We start from the raw sequence: 22367 nt of genomic DNA, 5'->3' as shown, positions 1-22367 counted from the left end.
CACCGGACGCGCCACGACCGGTCTTGCGACACGGACCGCACGATGGGCAGCACGACGGCCTGGTTCGCGCTCACGGAGAGGAGCTGTCCGACGCCGACGCAGTTCTCGACTGCGAGCAGCCGCACCTGCAGGAAGAGTCCGAGAGGGGGTCCGACAAGGGGTCGGGGCAGGCGCCCGTGGGGCTGGGCGAGCTGTCGACTGCGATCAGCCGCACCGGGCCCTGCCCGGCGAATCTCGGGTGAATCTCGGGTGAATCTCGGGTGAATCTCGGGTGAATCTCGGGTGAATCTCGGCGAATCTCGGCGAATCTCAGCGAATCTCGCGCCGAGTCTTGCTCGTCGGCGGAGAGCGCGGCGAAGAGCGGGAGCAGCTCCGTCTTGAGGAGCTCCTCGTCGCCCGCCGCGTGCATCGCCGCCGCGAACGAGCCGAGGTTGGAGGCGGCGGCGCGCCTCACCATGGGCGTGTCGTCGTGGCAGAGCTGCGTGAAGGAGGCGCGGATCTCCGCCTTTGACTCGGCGGGCAGCCGGCCTGGGGAGGCGGGACGGCGGGCGCGGGTCCACGCCGAGGGACGCGGCCGGAGGGCCGCGCCGTGGGATGGGGAGCGCGGGGAGCGGGTGAGGAGCGGAGAGGTCGGCTACGGAGAGAGGAGCGGAGAGAGAGGTGGGTTGTGGAGAGAGGAGAGGAGAGGAGGGGAGGCGCGGCTGCTCGCCGTATGCGGCGGCAAAGAGGCCGCAGGCGGAGATACGGGAGGTGAACCAGTCGTTGGCCTGGAGCCGCAGCACCAGCGGCACCAGGTGCTCGAGCAGGTGCGCCACCGGCACCTGCCGCGACACTTTGTTGAGCGCCTCGACCGACTTGTCGCGCACGAGCGTCTCCTCGACCGTGGCGAGCGTCTCGAGCGGCCCGAGGAGGACGGGGGCGTACTCGAGCCCGCCCACGTACTCGACGAATCCGCCCAGCTCCTCGGCGAGCGCAACGAGCACCTCGTCCTCATCGTCGATTGACTCTGCGCGGGCGGCCGAGGCGCCGCTCAAGAACCCATGCTCGCGCACAATCTCGGCGCGTCGCGGCGTGCGTGGCGTGCGGCGATGGTGCGCGCGCGTCCACGCGCTAGCGGGCCCACCGTTGAGGAAGGGAATCAGCTCGTTTCGCGTGCGCTCCGGCCCGAGTGCGACGGCGATCGTCGAGAGTCTTCGGATCGAGTTGAGGCGCAGCTGAATGTCCTCGTGCTTCAGCTCGTCGATGAGGACCGCGACCGGGTAGAGCGACTGCTCCTATGGGGGTACCCTGTCGTTAGAACTCTTCCATCGCCCTGCCGTTGGGTGGGCGCATGCCGGGTCGGTCATGCTGGGCAAGAGAGGCTGTGAAGAATACCTCCCCCGGTATTTATACCGGTAGGGAGGCGTATGCCGAATACAAAGTGGATCCGCCCTCCCGCCCTCCCGCCCGCAATAAGTGCAGATGTCCTTTTCAGCCTGCCGAGAGCTTCCTAGCCCGCGCGCGCGCTCCGTCTGGCGCGCGGAGCGACTCGGTGGACGTCCGAGCCCGCCGCCCCTCGCCACTGCACCCTGCTGGCCCATGCAGCGCGACACCGCACTTGAAGTAGCCGATCACGTACCCGAGAGATGAGGGCATTTCGGCTGACATTCCGGAAGGCAACAAGCGCCGAGATATTCCGTGGCCTTGCTCTGGCTGGAGATCTTTCCTCTCAGTAGGCGCCGCTTCGGGCTACGTGACGGTATGTGCAGCACACGACACTCATGACCAGTCACATGAACCCTGAGTCTTCAGTAAGCGAGCCGCTGGAGCCCTTCTCATTTGTGGCTCCGTCCTCTCCTCTGCCCGTTTCTCAGCAGGAGCCAAGTGCAAAGTCAGGGCATGCCGCCGTCCTCGCCGTCCTCGCCGTCGTCGCTGTCCTCCTCGAACGCGACGTCGCACCGCTCAGCGTAGATAATCCGCTTGAGCCGCTCCGACGACGCGACGGCCGCCTTGCGCTTCGACCGCGCCGCGGGCTCCGAGGCGTCCATGGCGACGGGCTCGTCGGCGCCGGCTGGCGACGGCGCGGAGCGCTTGCGCGAGGAGCGCTTGCTGCCGCCGCCGCCGCCGCCGCCGCCGCCGCCGCCGCCGACGCCGCCGACGCCGCCGACGCCGCCGACGCCGCCGAGCACCTCGTCGGGCGCGAGCTCGGTGTACGGCGCCTTGGTGAGCTTGCCTGTCTTGCGGCTCCGGCTGCCAGCCAGCTTGCTCGTGCACCGCCGGGTGCCGAGCTCGCTCGCGAGCGCGGCGTGCTGCTCTCCGAACTGGAGGCGGAGGACGTTCGTGTGCGACTCGCCCATCGGGCCCCACGTGAAGACGAGCACGGCGTTCTCCGGCTCGAAGGAGGCGGTCCAGTACTTGTTGTGCCAGTGCCCCTTCCGCTGAGGGTTCTCGAGCTCGCACTTGAAGGCGCGCGACCACGGCACGAGCGGCGCGGACGACGACGACGCCTTGCTCTGCGCGTGCTCCTGCCAGGTGCTGCCCAGCTCGTCCTTCCGCGCGCGGTACGCCGGGCTGGCTAGGAACTCTCGCACGCGCTTGTCGACCTGCGGGGCGACGAAGTGCTCGCCCACGCCGTGCAGCGTCAGCACGCCGAGCGCGTGGCCGCAGGCCTGGCCTTGCGACGGCCCGCCCATGGAGATGCCCGACATGAGGGTGCGCGGGTACGGGTACTCCTGCATCAGCTCCGTGTGGGAGAGCACCTCCGACCGCTTGGCGGTCGACGCGGCATGCATGCACTCCTCGCTCACGAAGACCTCGATGTTGCCCGCCTTCAGGTGCTTCCGCAGGCTTGCGGCGCAGAAGCGCTGCGCGTGGCCCTTCTCATCGAGGACGAAAGCGACCGGGGTGGAGCGGAGCAGGGAGGCGAGAACCTCACATTCGCCGAGGCACTTCCACCCCTTTTTTCGGCCTCCTGCAGGTTGGTCACCATGCGGCGGTAGCCGCCGACGGCGACGTAGCAGGAGGTGCTCTCGCCGCGAGCGAGCGCGGCGATCGCGACGGCGTTGATCTCGGCCGCAACCTGCTGCGCCATCTCCTCTCGCTCCTGCTGCGAGAGGCCGTCCTCCGTCTCGCCCTTGCCTCGCGCGGCGGCCACCGCCGCCGACTTGCGCTGGTTTGAGGCATTGCACTTGCCCGCCTCTGACGGCCGCTTGCCCGCCCGTGACGAGCGCTCCTTGACCCCCTTCTTCTCGAAGAGGTCCCCGTTCTCTGCCGTCCGGACGGGCCCGCCATCGACACGTACTCGCGGATGCTGCCCTGGTCCGTCTTGCCAGCCTCGTGCGCTGCCCACGCCTTGGGCACGGAGTCGAAGCCGACACCGCTTGGCGCGTAGTAGCCGACGCGGCAGTCGCTCTCGACATTCCTGTGCAGGATGGACCAGCCGGCGTCGAGCAGTGCTCGATACTTTTCGCGGTGGCATCGCGGTTCGGCCTCCTTGGGGATCCACTTCTTGTCGCGGGCAGCCTGGAGGGTCGCCGGAATCGGCGACATCGTCGCCCGTACAATCAGCCGAGCTCGCGAGCAGCACGGGCAAACGCAAACTCGACCGAGCGTGTGACGCCTTTAGCGTGGCTGAGCCGATCAAGAATAAAGAAAACGCCCAGCCGCGGCAAAGCTGGAGTTAGAAGTTCCCTCTCCCGCAGCACCCACCTCGCTCGCAGGGCTTTGGTTTTTAAGATGAACACGTCCGTCTAGCAGCTGCAACAACAACACTCTGGCGCGCGCGCGCCGCGGGCGCCACTCTGCACCAAGACTTCAAACACGCGACGCCTCTCCGCCGCGGCGGACGCGTACACGCGCGGTTGCACCCGCCGCATCTGTGCAACGGCGACAGTACCGGGTCGGTCATGCTGGAGCAGAGTATGAAGAAAAACGACCTGCGCAGGCCTCCGCTCGTACGGACTCGACGGAGGCGGCTATATACACGCATATGCTCCGCCGCCCAGCCGCTGCGCTCGCCTCCGGCGCCCTGGCCATCGCCTTTGCCGACCTCGACTTCAAGTCGACCTTCCGCGGCCAGCTCGGACCGCCGCGGCCGACGGCAAAGGCGCTCGAGGCTGGCACGACCGCGACTGGGCGGCTGCTGTCTCAGGAGGGCGCCGTGCTGCAGCGAGGCCCGTTCCACTCGCTGTGGATCCGTGTCGGCGGGTCCGAGGTCAGCACAGCTGCGCTCGAGGATCTGGTCTCGAACGCGCTCGAGGACCAAGCGGCGAGGAAGGTGCCGGGTGCAGTCTACGTCGCGCTGGACGAGCGCAACGTCGCCTCGGAGCACGTGCGCTGCCTGCACCGCTGCGGCTTCCGCTTTCACCACCACCGGACGGAGGCGGCGGCAGAGGCCGAGTTTGTCTACTACCGCTGGCCCGACCGTCCCGACTACCCAGACAAGGTTCCGCCGTACGCGACGGCGACCGAGGGCGTCGGCGCGCTCGTCCTGTCGCCCGACGAGACGCGGGTCCTGCTGGTGTGGGAGTATGGCTGCTGGAAGATGCCGACGGGCGCTGTGGATGCGAGCGAGGGCGTGCTGCAGGCGCTGCGGCGCGAGCTGCGCGAGGAGGTTGGCTGCCGCGTCGACAGCGACTTCTCGCCGCTCTACCTCGGCGGGTGGCAGAATGCGCGCGCCTTCGACGAGCGCGTCAACAACCACTTTTCCGTCTACGCCGTCCGCGCGCAGGCCGAGGCGACTCACATCGACCCGAACGAGGCGCCACGGCCGCCGCCCCTCCGCACCCTCTGCCCCCCTTTGTGCTTTGTTGAAGGCTTTTCCCCTCCGGCCGCCCCGCCCCCGCGCAGATCGGGGCTGCGCGCTGGTTCGACGTCGCGAAGCTCCGAGCGCGCGCGGCCGCCGCAGGCGCGGCGAGTCAGCCCGCGGCGAACCGGATGCTCCTCGACGTAGCGGGGCTCTTCCCGGAGGCGGCGGAGCTGAGCGGCGACGAGCTCGTGACGCAGGTATCGACGACGCTGCTGCATTCGGTCGAGACGCTGCAGAGCGGGCGCGGCCTCGCCTGCGGCGAGACGGACAGAGCCGTGCATATCAAATAGGTGTGCACTTGTGTGGTCGCGTCAAAACTCTCTGGAGCACTTGGGGTGAACCTTCTTTTCTAGACCGGAAGGATTGAGAGCAGCCTCGCTCTCAATCCTAGAAGTCGAAGGATTGTGAGCAGCACTCCTCGCAATCGTAGCATCTCTGTGCGATTGCTAGCACCCACGCTCGCAATCCTACATCTTCTAGGACTAAGAGCAGCTCCGCTCCCAAGGTGACTGGTGACGCCCTACGACTACTACCAGCGCGCTCGCAATCCGAGCAAAGTCTAGGATTGCGAGCAGCACTGCTCGCAATCCTAGCAACATGCCTCCGATTGCGAGCAGTAGCGCTCGCAATCCTACATCTTGTAGGACTATGAGCGGCGACGCTCACAATCGTACCCAAGATCCGGCCAAGCGCCTCCCACCTCGGCTGAAGGGGAACCCAAGAGCGCTCCTGCAGTCCACGTTTGTCCGGCTACATGTACATGTTTCAGCAGGGCATGCTACCGCTCTCACGGTGGGGCTACGGCCGGCGCAACCTCTCCTTTGACAATAGCGTGCTCAGCCGCGCCGGCTTCATCTCGTTCATACAGCAACATGCGCCGAAGGTGAGTTCACTCGCCAGTGCTGCATGTGCCGGCGCTTGGCCGTGCACGCGCACCGGTACCCACATGCACCGCGCAGGTGAACCGCAGCGCAACCTGCCTCGGATGGGACCACCCCATGTACGTACGCAAGCTTGTGCCGAACTGTGACGCGCAGCTCGCCTGGAGCTTCAAGTTCGCAGCGGCGAGCCCGGTACGGCTCCAGCTGGAGAAGCGCATTGTGCGTGCCGACTTGCGCCGAGGCTTCGCTCCCGATGAGCTCCCGCCGGCGCTGCCCAAGTTCAACCTCATCTTGTGCAACCAAGTCTTCGAGCACGTCTCTCGCCCTCGCGAGGCCGCCCTCTCTCTGCACAGCATGCTTGCGCCTGGGGGGCTACTCTTCTGGACAGCGCCATTCGCCGAGATCTACCACCGCGCGCCCGAAGACTTTCTGCGCTACACATGTTCGGGAGCCGCCGAGCTCCTCTCTTCTGTCGGCTTCCACGTCAGCGTGGTGCAAAAGGTTGGCAACACGCAGCTGACCAGTGGCTGGCTGATGGGGTTCGGTGCTGGCGACTTTCGCGCCGAGCTCATTCAAGACAAGCTGGTGAGCAACATCACGGACTCAAAAGCCCTCGACCGCGACCTGCAGGAGAGCCTCTACATCTCTTGTGCTCTCGTGTGCCGCAAGTGAGCGGCAACGAGCTGATTGAGGTCAGGGCTCAGGAAAGAAAACAAACAAACAACCCGAGGGAGGCCTCCTTCCTTTCTTCAGTTAACCGCTGAGTGTGAACGCAGCGCCATAGGAGAAGGTTGGTTCTTCGTTCTGAGAGCTTTGGGTGTCCCCTAGGCCCTAGCGGCGGAACGCCCCCTCTATACTGGTACTCGGAGCTAATAGACCGCTTCAGGACCCATCCGCACGGTCTCCCCACGTGTGTCTTGCGCCGGTTTCTTCCCTCCGACGGGTAGAGCGTCCTGGCCGCCTTCCCCTCCACTCGGATGTCCGTCCTGGTTCGCCCTTCTTCGAAACGTGTCCTCGTGTGTGTTCTGTCATGTTGGGGCCGTGAGAGAGAGATTTTTAGCAATACCAGTGCACACGCCGCCAGCAAAAAAGAAAGAAAGAACACGGACAACCCAAGGGAGGGATGGGAGGACGGCACACGCCGCCACCACACAGCAAACCAAAAGAAGAGTGTTAGAGTTGTTTGGTATTGCTAAAAATCTCTCTCTCTCCACACAGGGATTTTAGAGAGAGATATTTTTAGCAATACCAAACAACACTCTAACACTCACACGTAATTTGGGGCCTGGAGCCCTGTTCACGCGCGCGCGAGACGTGCAGACAGGGTTGCCAGGTGAGAGCGAATGGCGCGGTTCACGCCTCGCACAACAGAGAGAGAGAGATGCGCTCTGCATGGTGGGACATAAAAGAGAGCGAGTACTTGGGCGAGTAGGCCGTGCGGTCAACGCTGCCGCGCGCGACTTTGCGCGCGAGGCGGCGCAGCTTGAGAACGGCGGTGGGCGAGAAGCCGCCGCCGAACGTCTCGTGGAGCAGCAGGTTGAAGTTGTTGCGCTTGACAAAGATCGCGTCGTGGTAGAAACCGCGATGCGCCTTGATGTAGCCGTGGCCGGTCTTGTGGGAGAAGGGTTGGCTGGGCTGCCCGCGCGCCTTGCAGCCCATGTTTAGGCGGCGGGCCTTCTCTTCGGTGTTGCCGAAGGCGTAGGAGTGGCCGACGGAGGCGGGCGTGCCGCCACTCGAGGCGTTGCCAACGCCCGTCGAGGAGGTCTTGAGGAGGGGCGTCCAGAGCTTGATTTCATTTACTTCATCGCATCCTCCCGGTCCCGCGTGGGGTTCTGCGAGGTCAGTCTTGTACCCCTCGTTGTACTGCCGGGTGAGCTCTGGTTTCTCCTTGTCGCCGTGCACGACCGGCGCGTTGGCCGGGGCGCGCATCGCGTCCGCCCAGGCGGCGAGGACGCCGTCGTGGGGCCGCCGGTGGTGGGCCTTTGTTTTGGGATTTTAAGGAGAGGGGTGAGAGAGAGATTTTTAGCAATACCAAACAACTCTAACACTCACACGTCAGTTGTGTTGAGGGGTGTGATGCGCTAGCCGTCACCCACAAAACACAAAACCAATCTCTCTCTCTCTCACCCACCCTTGGCCGCCAGCAAAAAAGAAAGAAGGAAGACAGAACCGAAACGAGGGATAGGGGAGGAGGACAGGGTCCCCACCTGCACGAGCAGGATTTTGGAAGGACGATCAGGCCGCCAGCACGCAGGGATTTCATGCTAAGGGTGAGCACTTGGAGCACTTGGAGCACTTGGACGGGTGCGCGCGTGTAATTTTTTAGCAGCGCTGCGGGCTCGTGGAGCTGCTTTTCCGCGGGAGCGCCATGAATCCCGAGAAGCTCGCGAAGATGGCGGCGCAGGTGCGCACTGGCGGCAAGGGCTCCGTGCGGAGAAAGAAGAAGGCGGTGCACAAGACGACCACGACGGACGACAAGAGGTTGCAGAACACGCTCAAGCGGCTGGGCGTCAACAACATCCCCGCGATTGAGGAGGCGCGCTACGCGCAGTGCACCTACCGCGCACAATCTAGCGCGCTGCCGCTCGCGTGCCCGCGTCCGTGTCAAAATCCGCCGGCTCTTCCTCCAATGCCTTGCCAGCTTCGAGTGCAGTTACGCATCCTCCACAGTCCGCCCAGCCGGGGTAGAGGGGGAGGGGTGGCTGTGCCCCCCGACTGCGCCGCCGCCCGCCCACCGGAGTCGAGGGCGCGGCAAGAGCCCCTTCGTCCCCGCGGGCGCTCCTTGGCCAGATGCCGCGGGCCGGCGGCCTCTCGCGTGCCTGCACCCTCTCGCCCTGTACCCCGCGCGCCACGATGCGCCACGGCCGGACGAAGCACCGCCGGCCCGGCTCGCACCGGCCACACTCGCCGCGCGCCTCCCGTCGCGCCGCTCCCGTCGCGCCGCCCGCCCCACCCCCACCCCGCCCGCTCCGCAGGTGAACCTGTTCAAGGACAACGGCACGGTCGTCCACTTCAACAACCCAAAGGTGCAGGCGTCGATCGCGGCGAACACCTACGTGGTGAGCGGGCAGGCGGAGACGAAGAAGCTGCAGGAGCTGCTGCCCGGCATCATCAACCAGCTCGGCCCCGACAACCTCGCCAACCTCAAGAAGATCGCCGAGTCGTACCAGGCGGGCGGCCCCGGCCAGATTCCGACTGGCGACGCGGAGGACGACGAGGACGTGCCCGACCTGGTCGACAACTTCGAAGAGACGGCGGCCAAGTGAGTCTGCGAGCAGTCCTCGCCACGGCCTTGCGCCCCCCCTACCGTCTCTTCTCCCCCCTTTCTGTTGTCTGTCGCCTGCTACTACACAGCGTGCCGGGACCGGGACGGCGGGCCCCCGCCCCGCCCCCGCTCCTGCCGCCAGTCCATACATGACCCGCCGGTGAGAGAGGGGGCGGGGCGGGCCCGGGCGATGGCCACGTGGCCAGCAAAAGCCAGCGCCGGGGGGGAGAGCCGCGCGGGAGCTGCAGCGGCATTGTGTGGCCTGCAGCGGCTGGCGGTGGCGCTGCGCGAGGTGCGAGCCGTGTCCCTGTGTTTATTCTCCGAGCATGCGTGGTACTCGTACACCGACGGCCCCGAAAGCATACACGCGTACTTTATGCGTAAACAGAAACAGGGTAGGAGTGGCAACATCCGGCTAGCCCAGGTCCTCGCGCCCCGCATTCGCGGGCGCCGCGCTGCCGACTGGGCCGGATCGAGTGCCAGGGAGATGCCCCCCCCCCCCCCCCCCTGTTTCCCCCGCCCTCGTTGTCCTAGCTGTGGATGGCGAGGAGACATCTCTTCGGTGCATCGCGCGGCCCGGCGGAAGCCCCCCCCCCCACCCCACCCCGGGGGCAGCGCTCTGGGCGGTGCTCTGGGCGGCGCACGTTGTGCGGCTTGACGTCCCGGTGCATGATCCCGTTCGAGTGGGAATGCTCCAGCGCCTGCCGCCGCAGGAGGAGGCAGAGCTCAGCACGTGCGAGACGCCTCGTGTGCGGGACGCTGCGTGTGTGCGGGACGCTGCGTGTGTGCGGGACGCTGCGTGTGTGCGGGACGCTGCGTGTGTGCGGGACGCTGCGTGTGTGCATGGGCACGGCAAAGTGCCCGCACGGGCGCGGCCGCGCGGGCTCCTCCACCCTCCGGCGCGCGGCAGGAGCGGCGGCAGGCGGCGCACGCGCCTTGAGCAGCTCGAAGATGTAGAAGCGGACGTCAAAGTCGGTGAGCGTGGGGTAGAGGACCTTGAAGTCCGTGTTGTTGACGTGCTCAAAGATGAGCGACGGCGTCTTGGACTGCGGATCCCGCACGATGTCGAGCAGCTGGATGATGTTGGTCCCGCCGGCGAGGTTCATCAGAATCTTGATCTCGCGCTTGATCTTCTTCTTCTTGACCGGCTTGAGGATTTTGATGATCACTTTGCTGCCGTCGCTCACCCGAATCCCCTCAAACACCTCGGAGTACTTTCCGCGTCCAACCTTGCACACGACCTGGTAGTCGTCCTGCTCGCCCCACTGCACCTGCAGCGACTCGTAGTCCCAGTACTCCTTGGGCCGCTTCAGGTTGACTTCGGCGTGCCAGCGCGCCCTGAGCCGCAGCGGAGGTGGCGTGGGGAGACGTCGCAGGTGTCTGGCGGTCGGCTCTCTGCACTCTGGCGGCGGCCGCGGATTGGGCTAGCACCGCACGGACCGACGGGTCGGCGGCTGCGGCAGACTGGCACAGCGACAAGCGCAGGCTGCACAAGCGCACACCGCGAACAGCACAGCCGCCGCCCGAAGGGCCGTGCGCTGAGAGACTCAGACTGCTGTCGCGTGCTGTTTGGACGCAGTGGTGGTGTGTAGAGTGGGTATGGTGCTGTGTGGGGAGTGGGTGGCGCTGGGCACATTCTCGCAGCGGCGCGGGCGGCGCTGCTGCGTGTTGAAAAGAATTCAATGCCGCCCACACGCATGCACACACGCACCACACACCTCTCCTTAAAATCCCTGTGTGGTGGCGGCGTGCCGTCCTCCCATCCCTCCCTTGGGTTGTCTGTTTTCTTTCTTTCTTTACACAGGTCCCAACAGCGCCTGAACGCATGGCGTTCAGGCGGCACTTCTCTCGCGTCGGCTCCGCCGAGCGCTGCACAGAGACCATCTTCACTGACCACCAACGACAGGTGTGCGACTACGCGCTCGTCTACGCGGAGAAGAAGAACGACGGCGAAGCGCCGTACTCGGTCTCCTTCACCGCGACGCAGAGCGGCGACGTCATCGTACAGCTGCACCCGCACTCGCAGCTCGAGCGCGCCGTGCGCCACGAGCGGCAGGCGCAGGCCACGGAGCCGCCTGCGAGCGCGAGCCCTGCGGCGCCGCCCGCCCCTGCCGCCGCGCCGCCAGCCGCGGAGCCGGCGCCCAAGACGTACGCCGCCGCAGCCGCATCGCAGCCGCAGGGTGCCACCGCGGGTGGCCAGCCCGCCGTGACTGCGGGCCCGGCCGCCGCCGCGCGCGTGCCGCCGCCGCCCAGCGGCGGCGGAGTGCGCGGCTGCTCCTTCACTGTCCCTAACCCGGGCAGGAAGCGTGGGCAGCAGCAGCGCGGCAAGGGCCGCGGTGCCAGGGGCCGTGCCGATGCTGGACCCCGTCTCGTTGACAAGAACGCGCTGTCCGCGCGCGGCAGCGGGCCCTCGCGCCAGTCGCGCTCGCCGTCGCCCGACTCTCCGCCCGCCAAGCGGGCCGCCTCCGCTGACTCGTCCGGCTATGAAACCGATACGCCGGACGAGGTGCAGCAGGAGGCGGTCCGCAGGGTATGCGGCGCGCTCGGCATGAGGGAGCAGTTCGAGGCGGCGATGGCGGCGGGCGAGCTGCTCGAGATGCTCGAGAGCTTGCCGCGAGGGGCGGTCGAGGCCTCTGTCCGACAGATGCGGGGTTACAACCGCACGGGCGAGTGGCCAGAGCCCATTCTCACCAGCCCTGCCCCGCAGCGCGGCCGCTCGCCAAGCCCCGTCGATGAGTGGTCAGATGGTTAGTGCCCGAGAGCGAGGGGTCCGGGGGGGAGCACAAACATAGGACGCCCAGCCTTGCCCTCGTGCCGCCGAGTGCATATCCTATGCGAGAGAGATCCCCTGTGCCCTGTGCCCAGCCCTCTCCGCGCGGCGATGCGCCCTCCCCCCTCGCTTTTGCAAAATCCTGCAAAGGTGGGGACGTGTCTGTCCTCGACCCAGCCCTAGCTTGGGATGTCCGTTGTATTTATTTATTTATTACACAGGTCCCAACTCCCAGAAATCCCGAGGAGCCGTGCAGTGCCTAGAATGTGTGTGCCGTGTGGTGCACGCCCGCCTCCGAGCGGGGTCTGTGCCCGTCGGGTTGCTGCCCTCTAGGAACCCCACCAGGGGTTGTCTGCTCTATTTATTTATTACGGCGCAGATTTAGTATTTCTCCCTAGCCCACCGGCGTCACCGCCTCTCCCTCGACCACAATCGGGGCGGCCGTCACCATCACCGCCGGAGTGGGGGCGACTGCAGCGCTCGCGTTGGGCACCATGACGAGGATCTCTTCCCCAGCCTTGCTCTCGTGCGGGCAGCTGACCATAATCTGCTCACCGCTCGGCCCGATGACGACGAAGGCGTCGCCCGGCCCGACACCCGCCGGCACCGTGACCGCCATTTGCGGCTGGCACACCGGGGGGCAGCGCTCCAGGGCCTTCGCAACATCGTCGAGAATGCGCTCGAGGGCCTGCGTCGCTTGCATGCCAGCGGTGAGTATAAACGCGACCGTGTTGGGCCTGCGCTTGCTCCCACCGAGGTGGGCGAAGGGGACCGCGCCCACGTCGAGCGCCACGCCCGCCGCTCTCCACCCGCTCGGCAGGCAGGAGTCGCACGGCCCTGCTGTGGGGTCGCCGCCAAACGCCCCTGCTGCAGGGCAAAGGTAAGTGTGGTACCCGCCCGCCCGCGCGGTGGACCACTCGCCGTGCGTGATTGACGCCGACGAGGGAAAGGTGAGGCACCCCTTTGCGTTGCACTGCGTCCCGCTGTTCTCGCGGATGCACCTGCGTGTAAGGTGAGGAATTCATGCTCGGCGCGTACGCGTGTGAGTGTCCGACGACGAGCAGGCCTCTTGTCCGTGACGATGTACAGCGTCTTGAGGTGGGTATTGCACTGCCAGTAGGCGAGGACGGCGGTGATTGGCGTGCAGACGCACGCTTGCGGCCAGCAGCATGGGAACAGCCACATCGCGCACGGGCCGAGGAGCACGTGCGCAGACGCCTCGAGAGGGGAGGGGAGAAGGGTGGGGCGAGCGCTGGGAGTGGAGAGTGGGAGGAAGGGAGGGCAGATGCCAATGCCTTTGCCGCCTCGGGTTGGGTCGGCCGGAAGACGCCGAGCACCTGCTCATCCTGACCTCGCACCATCTGCTGTGCTAGCGAGATATCGGCCGCGGTCGGCTGTCCAGCAATGTCGGAGGAACGACCGAGGCGCCCGCCAATCAGCCGCGAATTGGTCTCCATTTCGACGTGGGTGCCTTGAGCTGACTCAGGTCATCTTCATGTCAGGCATGTCGATTCGTCGGGGCACAGTCGGGGTAAACGCCCGGTGGACGCACGACGCACGCCCAGCGGGGAAAATGCTCCCCCCGCGGAGCGGGGGGGCCGGGCCCCCCCGGAGGGGGGGCCCCCGCAGGGGGCCCCCCCGGGGGCCCCCCCGGGCCCCCCGCAGGGGGGCCCCCCCGGGGCCCCCCCGGGCCCCCCGCAGGGGGGCCCCCCCGGGGGGGCCCGGCGGGGCCCCCGGCCCCCGCCGGGCCCCCCCGCCCCCCCGGCGGCCCCGCAGGCCCCCCCCGCCGGGCCCCACCCCCCTCGCCTCCCTCGCGGTGGAGCGTCCGGCCACCATCGCAATCGGTAGACTTAGGTGTATTGTTGGCAGACAAGACTCAGAGCTCACACAGAATCACAGCGGGAGGAAAGCGGCGAGTCGCAATTCCAGGGGTCGTTGTGGCGGGCCACCCTGTCCAGAGAGGCATGGAGATGCAATCTCCTTGTGTGCTTGGCGCGAAGGCCGCGCGCTCTTGTAACCGTCATCTCGATACCAGCGTCGTATCGATACCAGCATGGTTGAGAACGACTTACGCGATTCGCCGGCTTCCTCGCCTCCAAAGTCGGCAACGCAAGCGGCCGGCGAGGGTGGCGAGGGTGGCGGCACGGGCTCCGATTCCGATTCCGAGGATCTTCTCGCGGCTGCTTGTCGCACGCCGCCTCCGCTTGCAATGGCGGTTCCCGGGTGCGGCGCATTACATCTCCGCGGGGTGGGTCTTTGACCGCACTTTCACCCACATGGGCGAGTCGCTCTTCTTGGAGGGCCCGACGGGCGTCACGAGCTACCTCGCTGCTGCAGGCGAGGCCGTCGCGTGGGGCTACGAGACGGCGCGCATCGAGTACGCGATTGCCCGAATCGACTACCTCGACGCCGGCGGCGACCCAGAGCTGGTGGCGGACACGCCGGGCGAGAGTGACGCCCACGTCTTCTACTGGGGCACGCCTTCTGCTGGAGCGTACAACGCCTGCTTCAAGAAGGAGCTCGCAGAGCAGACGCAGGTGCACAACCTCGAGATGCAGAGCCTCCCGGTGCCCGACGGCGGGCTGCTGCACATGTACATGTACATGTCGTACGACGACAACACGGCGATCGCCAAGTCGGTGCAGCTGACCGGCTCGAACCCGAACGTGAAGGTCGGCCTCGCCACCTCAGCTCACACCGGCTTCATCACCAGCGTCGCGCTCAAGTCGAGTGGCACTTGGGAGGCACAGGAGGCGCAGATCGATAAGCTGGTCGAACACCACGGCGAGCCTCGCATCTTCTGCACGGACAACCTGCCCGTCAACTACAGCGCGCTCAAGGCCAAGATGCCGACAACCTGTCCGACCCTGGACTACCGGCACTACTATGCCCGCACAAAGAACACCTTCCGAAGCTATTCTGCCGAATATGGGCGGCTTGCCGCAGAGCTTAACGATGAGTTCCTCGAGACTGTCGGCTCTCACACGTCCTACCCCGCCGGAGAGGCACCGGTCGGCTCGAGGCAGTACTTTGCGGACAAGTGCCTCTCCGGCGACTTTCCCACTGGCACAAAGGTGCGTGCGCGCCTCAGAGCACTTCAGCCGCATTTGGCACTTATCTCTTATGCACCGGGCCTGAATGTTTTGCGTATTAGGTGATGGTGACGCGTGGCTCCGGCGCTACCAAGGCCAAGTACTTCGAGTTTGGCGGCTCGGCCACTAACGGCTCTGTCGCCGAGTACGGCGCGTGCATGCCGCAGAAGACGCTCGACACGATCATGCGCAACGGGTGCTTCGACGCGTCCTTCAAGGACAACCTCCGCAAGGTCTGGCGCCCGATGCCAGAGATCAAGAAGTCGCTCGAGGCTCGGCGCGACGCGCTCAAGTTGCTGACCGAGAGCGTGCAGGCGGCGTACGCGGCGACGCGCGCGCGGAGTGCGCAGCAGGGGGCTGCCTCCGCGGGTACGCACGCGCTGGCGACGGCCTCCCCGCAGCCTGCAGCGCAGCAGCTCCTGATGCCGCCGCCGCCCGCGCCGCAGCCGTAGACCTAGACGCGCGCGAGAGCGCGCGCCGCGCGCGCAAGTACAAAGGACGCGGTGTGCGTGTCGGGCACGGTCATTTTCCTGTCATCTCCCACTTTCATTTTGCACGCGTGCGTGGGAGTGCGCGATTTGGATGTGCGGCGCGAGAGCGCGCCCAGCGCGGCGCCGCGCGCGCAAGTACAAAGGACGCGGTGTATGCGTGTCGGGCACGGTCATTTTCCTGTCATCTCCCACTTTCATTTTGCACGCGTGCGTGGGAGTGCGCGATTTGGATGTGCGCAGAGTGCATGTATGTACAGAAATGTTACAATCCGCTGAGCCGAGACAAACACACACACCTCCTCTCCGTCTGTGCTCTCTCTCCATACATCGCGATTACACCATCGCTCTCGGCGCATTGCCTACTCTCACGCCACCGACCATGTGCGGCCGTGCAGCAGTGGCAGCCAGACAAGCCGCCACCAAGCACTTCACGTGAGGGTGGGGGGGCCGCAACCACCGAGCCCCGCCGCGGCGCGGACGGCGTCGGCGCCACCCACTCTCGTCGGCGCACACGTGCCCAAACGGCTGACGCAGGGCGGACCGCTGGCAGCTCCTCCACCTCTGCTCCTACCCGCGGGCCACGGCGACTCACGCCGCCGCCGAGACAGCGCCGGCGGCGCCGCCACCGGAGCCGTCGCCGTCACCGCTTGGCCGCAAACGGCGCATGTAGCCTTCCATCTCGTCCTCTTCCTCGCCCTCTTCCTCGCCCTCCTCCTCGCCCTCCTCCTCTTGCACGGCGGGCGAGTTGACGGCGGGCGAGTTGTCGGGCCGCAGCCGTCGGTGCCACGGGAGGACGGGTCCGTTGGCCGCCGGGCGGGCCTTGGCCGCGCGCTTTGCCGCACGCTCTGCGGCACAAGGGGAATCAGAGGGTCAGGATGCGTGGGGTACGGGAGCGCCAGCTACTTGCGCAGCGCGCACCGATCTCTCGCTTGTTCACCCCATTGGGCGACCGCTTGCGCGCGGTGCAGGTCGTGAGACGGCGGCAGCGCCTGTGCTGACCGCGGTCGCACCGCTCGCAATACGAGAGATGTGCAGCGAGCCAGCTGGGACCGACCGTCGCATTGGTGCCAGCGGCCAGCCGCCGCTGCCTGCAGTGCTTCCGCCAGTTGTTGGGGTTGTTCGGCGCGCCGCCGCGCAGCCCGCCCTTTTCCCTGCCGCCGACACGACGCTCACTCAGCGCCAATGCTGCGCAATGCCAGGGGGTGGACAGCGCGCGCGCGTGGCGGTGGCGAGAGTTGGGGGTGGCTCCGGGGAGGCTATGGGGCAGTTCTGAGTGGCTGGGGGTGACCCGGACGGCATACCGCGCTGGACGGGTTTAGCCCGGCGGGGGGAGGATCCGCGCCGCAGGCCAGGACCCAAAGAATTTTACAAAAAAAGCAAAAGATCATGCGGGCCAAGATGCAGGCTGAGCTGCGCGAGCAGCTCGACGCGCTGCAGATTTCGATGGAGGCAGAGGCGAGGCGCGCTGATGCCGCAGAGGCGTGACCGGAGAGGTCAAGGCTGCACAACAAGATGGAGGGGATTATGCACACGCGTGAGGGGTTGATAATCGCACTCGCAGAGGCGCAGCGCAAGCGCGAATATAGTGAGTGTTAAGAGATATACGTAGCGTTACAGTTGTACGGTCGTCGACCCTCCCCCACCGTGTGGGCCCCGCCCGGACCCCGGAGAGCTGCAGCGCGTTGGTTCAGACAGCGTTGCGCGAGCATTTGAGAGGCCAGCCTCCGGCTTCTCAGCGTGTTGCGAGTGCTGGATCTCTGTCTGCCTAGTAGCTGGGTGTGATGGGGGGCTCTCTGGTGACTTTGCTTACAAATTTACAGATTTACGGATATTTACGGATCCACCCCCCCCTCCCTCCCCGTCCCGTGACCCGGCTGTGAGACGGTGAGACGCGCATCCGGGAATGAAGTTGGTGCCGGCTGGTCAATTTTTTTCATATATGCTACAGCTCCAGCGACCCAGCCGCACCCCCCTGGAACCAGCCGAAGAGCCAATAAAGGCAACGTACCTCAACTCACAGAAGACAAAAACCACACCAGAGACTCCCCAACCCAAACCCCGATATGAAAATACGCGGGGGCGCGCAGCGGCGTTGTGCGGCGAGAGTCAGAGAGCACGGGCGGAAGGCCATCGGCTCCTCACCGCCCTTTCTGCCAACGTGATCTCTCGGCGCACGCGCGCACCAGCCACGCCCCGCGGCAGACGTCACGCGGTGCCGGTGTGTGTCGCGGCGCTCAGAAGTTCTGCTGGCCGGTGACGAGCTCCTGCGCAGTCATGCCGGCGATGGCGAGCATCGCGAGGCGGCCGTTGTTGAGCTCCTTGTTCTGCATCGCGAGGAGCTCCGCCTCGCCCTTGGGCTTGAGGCCCATCGGGTCGAAGCCCAGGTCGCCCGGCAGGTAGCCCTCGCGGAGGGTGCGCATCGCCACCTGCGTGAGAGGGGGGGGATGGGTCTTGGGAAAGGTCCAGGAATGTGTGTGCGTGGGCCGTTGGGCTTGAACCCGGCGGTGCGGCCATCGGGGGCATCTCGGAGGCATCTCGGCTGACCTCGGGCTCGACCCAGCCGGTGCGAGCGCGCTGGATCTCCGAGAAGAAGATCGCGAGCAGCAGGCAGGAGGAGCCGAGCTGCCCGTTCTCGGTCTGCAGCACCTTGTCGAGGTGGCGGATGACTGGGGCGCTGTCCATGTCGTACATGGGGGCGAAGTGCGACTGGACCAGGAAGCCGAGCGCGCCTGCCCGCACGCATTTCGTGGCGTCAGATCGGGTGAGTGCTGGTGCAATGGGCGCAGAGGTTGATGCGTGTGGGCTCTGGCCCGCACGCATTTCGTGGCGTCAGATCGGGTGAGTGCTGGTGCAATGGGCGCAGAGGTTGATGCGTGTGGGCTCTGGAGGCATGAGGGTGCTGGTGAAGAGAGGATGGCTGTGTCGAAGGCGTCGCACCCATCATCGCGACGCGGCCGTGCGCGAGCTCGGCCTCGCGGAAGAGGAGGAGCTCCTCCTTCGTCTCGGGCGTGAGGCCAAGCGGGTCTGCGGCGGAGGCAGGAGATTCAGCCAGGGCGGGATGGGTGGGCGTGGCGCGTGAGAGGAGGCGCTCGAGGCTCGCGCGGCGCTGGGCGGTGAGTTTATGGGGCACCGAAGAGGCCGAAGGGCGCGGTAACGCCCGGCATGGTCTTGGCATAGGCGACGCCGCCAGGAGTCAGGCCGGGGGCGAGCGAGAGCGGGAGGGAGGCGAAGGACAGCGACATGGTTCTGTTGGAACGATGTGAAACTACTCGTATTTCCGTGTCACGGCTGTGCCACTTCGAAGACACTTCAGAGAGTGCAGGCTTGACCCCAGTTGGGCCACGGTGACTAGGTGTGAATGGGGGAGTTCGGTATTCACAGTCGTTTACACTGAGGGAGCAATGGCTATTATTATTCGGGTTGCTTTGCCGTCATCATTCAGGGCGGCGTCCTACCATGGCGGCTCAAGTCAATTATTAATATTGCTGGTGTCCGCCGTGCGAGGCGCCGTTCCACTTCGGCGCCGCCGGTCTGGCGCGGTTTCCTATTTGCAATTATTGCACGCCGCGCCGCCGTTGGGCGAACTTATCGGCAGCAACTTATTGGCGCTGTTTTCGCGATGTCTCTCTTAGCTCTGGGTCGCAATGGGCGATCCCAGGCGGGAGCAGAGGCCAGTGGCCTCGATTCTCTGATGGGCTGGGCCTACACTACGATCGAGTTCACGTTATTCCTCTGGTCGATCGCCGTGGGCCTCGCTTATGACGGTCTTGCAGCCCTTCTCACTAGCCGGGTCTACCGTGCCGGGGCTGGTGGTGTCGTAGTGTCCGTGTCCACTAGGAAGCTCCGAGTAGAGGGGGCGTTCTGCAGTTAAGGGGAAACCCGGTACACGGAGCCCTCTCGGAGAACCGTGTTTACTTTACGGCCCTTTCCCTGCGAACGCGCACCCTCCAGGGCTAGGGCTCTCTAGCCCGTAACCCGATCCCGATAATCTGGCTCGCTGGGTGCGCTTCTTAGCTCCCCGGCCCTGGATGTGAGGCTGCCGACTGCACTCCAAGTGCTCCAAGTGCTAGGCGCTGCGCGGCTCCTCAGGATTTCTGGCGGGGTTATATAAGACGACGGAGCAGTGTGTGTGTGTGGGGGGGGGGGTGAGTGTGTGTGCTTTCACACGCACGCGCGCACGCACGCACGCACGCACGCGCGGCGCGCGCGTGCGTGTGCGCGAGCGCGCGGGCGCTGCGCGAGCCGCCTTGCCGCGGCACTACTAGACGTGCGCCGCTGGTTGGGCTCGGCGGCCGCTTCTAGGGCTCGTCGGAGTCGCTGCCCTCGTAGAGCGAGGCTTCGTTGGACTCGAGGCGGCCGCCCTCGCGGGGGGAGCGGGCTAGTCCGCATGCGGCGTTCGCCCAGCTCTTCTTCTTGTCTTTGCCACCGCCGCCGCCGCCGCCGCCCGGCACGCGGCTCGAGTCGTGCCGGATAGCCTTTGGGATGCCGTCGTAGACGGTGCCCTTCGCTTGAGGACGGTGTCGAGGAGCGCCTCGAAGTTGACGCGGGGCGCGAAGCGGCATCGGGCCGAAACGAGAATTCTTTTTTGGTGTACCTGTGTTAGTGCCAGTGCGCGCCAGCCCCGTGCCCAGTGTCGTGCGAGGGAGTTTTGTTCTAAAATTCTTTTTGAGCTAGACTTCGTTGTTAATATGAACAAGCGTAGGCACACACAACATGACGCCAAACACACAACAACTCTCTCTCCCAAACACACGATTGCACGCACCGCACCGCACCCCGCACCCGCGCCCGCCGCCCCCCAAACAAAAACAACAAGGCCCCAAATGACGTGTGAGTGTTAGAGTTGTTTGGTATTGCTAAAAATCTCTCTCTCCGCCCCCCCGGCGGCCCCCGCCCCGCCTACCTAGGTGGGAAAGAGATGAGGAGATGGGATAGCGAAGGAGGAGCACAAACACGTATGGGCGTGCATCGGGCCCGGGGCGGAAGGAGCGCGGGCCCGAATTCTTGCGCTGGCACGGCCCGAAGAATTCTTTTTTGGTCATCAGAGCGACAGAGACTTCCAAAGGCATCAGCGCCGAGCATCCCCCTATGTCGACGGGCCCAAGGTCAGTGGCATCCACAGTTACCGCGCCTGGCCCTAGTGCTGCCCCTTCCGCCCCCCTCAAGCTGATCCGGACCAGCGCCTTCTGTTTTGTGTCGGCCGAGGAGCTCGAGCTCCTGCTGTCCCGACTTGAGGCACGCACCACCGCCCGGCGCGCACACGGCCGTGCCGCCGCGTCTCACACCCCCCTCCCCCCGGCGCCTCGGCCACAGCAGCGGAACGGCATCGTCGAGCCTCGAGCCTCAAAGCTCGAGCGCGACTTTGCGCCGGGAGACGTGCCTGTGGCGGACACACCGAGGGAGAGGTCCCCCGAGGGCTCCCCGCCCGCCCTGCGCGCGGTTGCGCGATGCGACGCGCTAGCCGCCTTCCACCGCAGCTGTGCCGCCGGACAGGCTCCGGGGTCGCAAAGTGTCGACCTGTAGAGGGCGTCGCGCGCACTCCGCACTAGTGCGCCTCGCAGCGTCATGAGGGACATGTCTACCCGCTCGCGTCTGGCCGTCTTGGTGTGAGTCTTGGCGGCGGCGTGTACCGAAATCGATTACATGTGCACGAAACAGATACCCCCGGTCACTTTCCGCGCGGACATCGCTGCGCCGAAAACGCACGGTAACACCACACAGGGCGGGGGGTGTGGAAGCAGTGTGAGTGTGTGTGCGCTCTAACTCCTCTCACTCACCTCTCAACTGTTGCCGCCACTGCGGCGTTGCCTCCCGGCGCCGCCGAATGGCAGGTCCATCGAGCGCTCCTGCCTCAGGCGCGCCGAGAGGTCGGGTCGGCCATGCGCGTCGCACAGGCGGGTCGCCGCGAGGAGGCCGCGCGAGTCGAGCCGGAGGCCCTGCGCCCGCATCTGCGAGTAGAGGGCGAGCGCGCGCTGCAGGCTGTTTGGCAGCTCGCGGTGCTGCTCGCACGCCCGGAGGGCGAGCGAGTAGTGCACCGTCGAGGGCGTGAGCCCCGACGCGCGGAGCTCCTCGAGCAGCTGCAGCGTCCGCGACGCGTTGCCCGCGCGCCGCTGCACCGCCATCAGGTGGGCGTACGAGTGGGGCGTGGGCGGCGTGTAGGTCGAGTAGTGGTTGGTGCGCTGCTGCATCTCGACCCAGATGCGCTCGGCGCGCACGTGGTCGCCCGCGACGGCGCAGGCCTTGAGCAAGCACGTGTACGAGATGGCGTCGGGGCCGATCCCCGCCGCTACCATTTCGCCGAACGCGCCCTCGGCGCGAGGCACGTCTCCCTCCCGCGCGCAAGCGTGCACGAGCGCGTTGAAGGCGGCGCGGTCGGGCGAGACGCCCGAGGCGCGCATCTCTCCGAAGACGGCGAAGACGGCCCGCAGCTCGTCCGACGGCGGCCCGACGCCCCCTCCTTCGACCAGAAAGGGCTGCGGGGCTGCCGCGAGGGACTCGGCGAGGCGCGCCGGCGGTGAGGGCGCGCCGGCCGCCGAGCGGTGCGCCGCGCCGCCGTCGCTCGCGACGAGGCCAGAGACGGCGCGCCGCACCGCTCCGGGCAGAGGCGCCGCCGGCGCGGCGTCGAGGCCGGCGTCGCTCCCCTCGGCCCCCTCACGCTGGAGGAACTCCTCGAGGGCAGCGCGCTTGCGCAGCAGCTCCACCGCGGCGTCGAGCGCTCCGCCGCCGCCGCCGCCCTCCCCCGGCGCGGCGGCGGCCTGCGGCGGGCGGGAGGCCGCAGCGGCGAGCTGGCGGAGCAGCAGCGCAAAGGCGGCTCCACTCTTGGTCGCGCCGCCCCGCTCCGTGTGCGGCGTGGCGGTGAGGCGGCGGCGCGAGGCGGCGGCGTGGAGGAGGGTGGTGAAGGAGTGGGCGGAGGGCGCAATGCCGGCGGAGGTCATGTACGAGAGCACTTCCCGCGCGAGCAGCACCTCGCCGTGCTGCAGGCAGCCTGCGCGCGCGCCGGAGCCGCGGTGAGATGAGGGGCGGCGGTGAGAGGAGAGTCGGGCTGTGCCGAGCCGTGCCATGCCGTGCCTTTAAGGGGACGG

General features: G+C 66.6%; 9 protein-coding genes across 9 annotated transcripts in view; 4 read left to right on the top strand and 5 right to left on the bottom strand.

Annotated features, from left to right (window-relative positions):
* EMIHUDRAFT_68148 (hypothetical protein) overlaps positions 1-1274 on the bottom strand; it is a gene marked incomplete at both ends in the record, with an annotated part of 2740 nt that extends 1466 nt beyond the window's left edge. Inside the window, 4 exons of the mRNA XM_005760986.1 lie at positions 4-198; positions 423-505; positions 639-1006; positions 1124-1274. Coding sequence (XP_005761043.1) covers positions 4-198; positions 423-505; positions 639-1006; positions 1124-1274 — 797 coding nt within the window. The remainder of the gene's footprint in view (positions 1-3; positions 199-422; positions 506-638; positions 1007-1123) is intronic.
* Positions 1275-3967: 2693 nt separating this feature from the next.
* Positions 3968-5076, top strand: EMIHUDRAFT_217347 (hypothetical protein; the record flags this gene model as incomplete). The annotated part of the gene is made up of 2 exons (XM_005760985.1): positions 3968-4696; positions 4861-5076. The coding sequence occupies 2 exons, from the start codon at positions 3968-3970 to the stop codon at positions 5074-5076; spliced, it is 945 nt and encodes a 314-aa protein (XP_005761042.1).
* A 470-nt stretch (positions 5077-5546) lies between these two features.
* Positions 5547-6339, top strand: EMIHUDRAFT_217346 (hypothetical protein; the record flags this gene model as incomplete). Its single annotated transcript, XM_005760984.1, has 2 exons — positions 5547-5669; positions 5746-6339. 2 exons carry the CDS (start codon positions 5547-5549, stop codon positions 6337-6339), a joined length of 717 nt encoding a protein of 238 aa, XP_005761041.1.
* A 1666-nt stretch (positions 6340-8005) lies between these two features.
* On the top strand, positions 8006-9276 carry EMIHUDRAFT_438269 (hypothetical protein). The gene is made up of 3 exons (XM_005760983.1): positions 8006-8203; positions 8643-9047; positions 9118-9276. The coding sequence occupies exons 1-2, from the start codon at positions 8036-8038 to the stop codon at positions 8931-8933; spliced, it is 459 nt and encodes a 152-aa protein (XP_005761040.1). The 5' UTR covers positions 8006-8035; the 3' UTR covers positions 8934-9047; positions 9118-9276.
* Positions 9277-9462: 186 nt separating this feature from the next.
* Positions 9463-10631, bottom strand: EMIHUDRAFT_217344 (hypothetical protein; the record flags this gene model as incomplete). Its single annotated transcript, XM_005760982.1, has 4 exons — positions 9463-9489; positions 9577-9633; positions 9826-10270; positions 10567-10631. The coding sequence occupies 4 exons, from the start codon at positions 10629-10631 to the stop codon at positions 9463-9465; spliced, it is 594 nt and encodes a 197-aa protein (XP_005761039.1).
* A 126-nt stretch (positions 10632-10757) lies between these two features.
* On the top strand, positions 10758-11684 carry EMIHUDRAFT_217343 (hypothetical protein; the record flags this gene model as incomplete). Its single annotated transcript, XM_005760981.1, has 2 exons — positions 10758-10970; positions 11262-11684. The coding sequence occupies 2 exons, from the start codon at positions 10758-10760 to the stop codon at positions 11682-11684; spliced, it is 636 nt and encodes a 211-aa protein (XP_005761038.1).
* Positions 11685-12096: 412 nt separating this feature from the next.
* EMIHUDRAFT_217342 (hypothetical protein) lies at positions 12097-13159 on the bottom strand (the record flags this gene model as incomplete). The annotated part of the gene is made up of 3 exons (XM_005760980.1): positions 12097-12703; positions 12790-12920; positions 13061-13159. The coding sequence occupies 3 exons, from the start codon at positions 13157-13159 to the stop codon at positions 12097-12099; spliced, it is 837 nt and encodes a 278-aa protein (XP_005761037.1).
* A 4360-nt stretch (positions 13160-17519) lies between these two features.
* On the bottom strand, positions 17520-18527 carry Lhcf37 (light harvesting protein; the record flags this gene model as incomplete). Its single annotated transcript, XM_005760979.1, has 4 exons — positions 17520-17711; positions 17830-18014; positions 18223-18309; positions 18416-18527. 4 exons carry the CDS (start codon positions 18525-18527, stop codon positions 17520-17522), a joined length of 576 nt encoding a protein of 191 aa, XP_005761036.1.
* Positions 18528-21065: 2538 nt separating this feature from the next.
* Positions 21066-22367, bottom strand: part of EMIHUDRAFT_68158 (hypothetical protein) — a gene marked incomplete at both ends in the record, with an annotated part of 3326 nt that continues 2024 nt past the window's right edge. Inside the window, one exon of the mRNA XM_005760978.1 lies at positions 21066-21713. Within this exon, the coding sequence (XP_005761035.1) occupies positions 21066-21713 (648 nt within the window). The remainder of the gene's footprint in view (positions 21714-22367) is intronic.

Source organism: Emiliania huxleyi (assembly GCF_000372725.1).
Source record: "Emiliania huxleyi CCMP1516 unplaced genomic scaffold EMIHUscaffold_73, whole genome shotgun sequence".
Lineage (NCBI taxonomy): Eukaryota > Haptophyta > Isochrysidales > Noelaerhabdaceae > Emiliania > Emiliania huxleyi.
Note: the sequence above shows the minus strand (reverse complement) of the source record. Positions and strands in the feature narration are given on the sequence as shown.

What these genes read in the sequence shown, in the direction of transcription:
- EMIHUDRAFT_438269 (XM_005760983.1), top strand. Translation starts at nt 8,036, where the DNA reads ATGAATCCCGAGAAGCTCGCGAAGATGGCGGCGCAGGTGCGCACTGGC. An exon ending in ACATCCCCGCGATTGAGGAG is followed by an intron (nt 8,204 to 8,642) that starts GCGCGCTACGCG and finishes CCCGCTCCGCAG; the next exon opens with GTGAACCTGTTCAAGGACAA.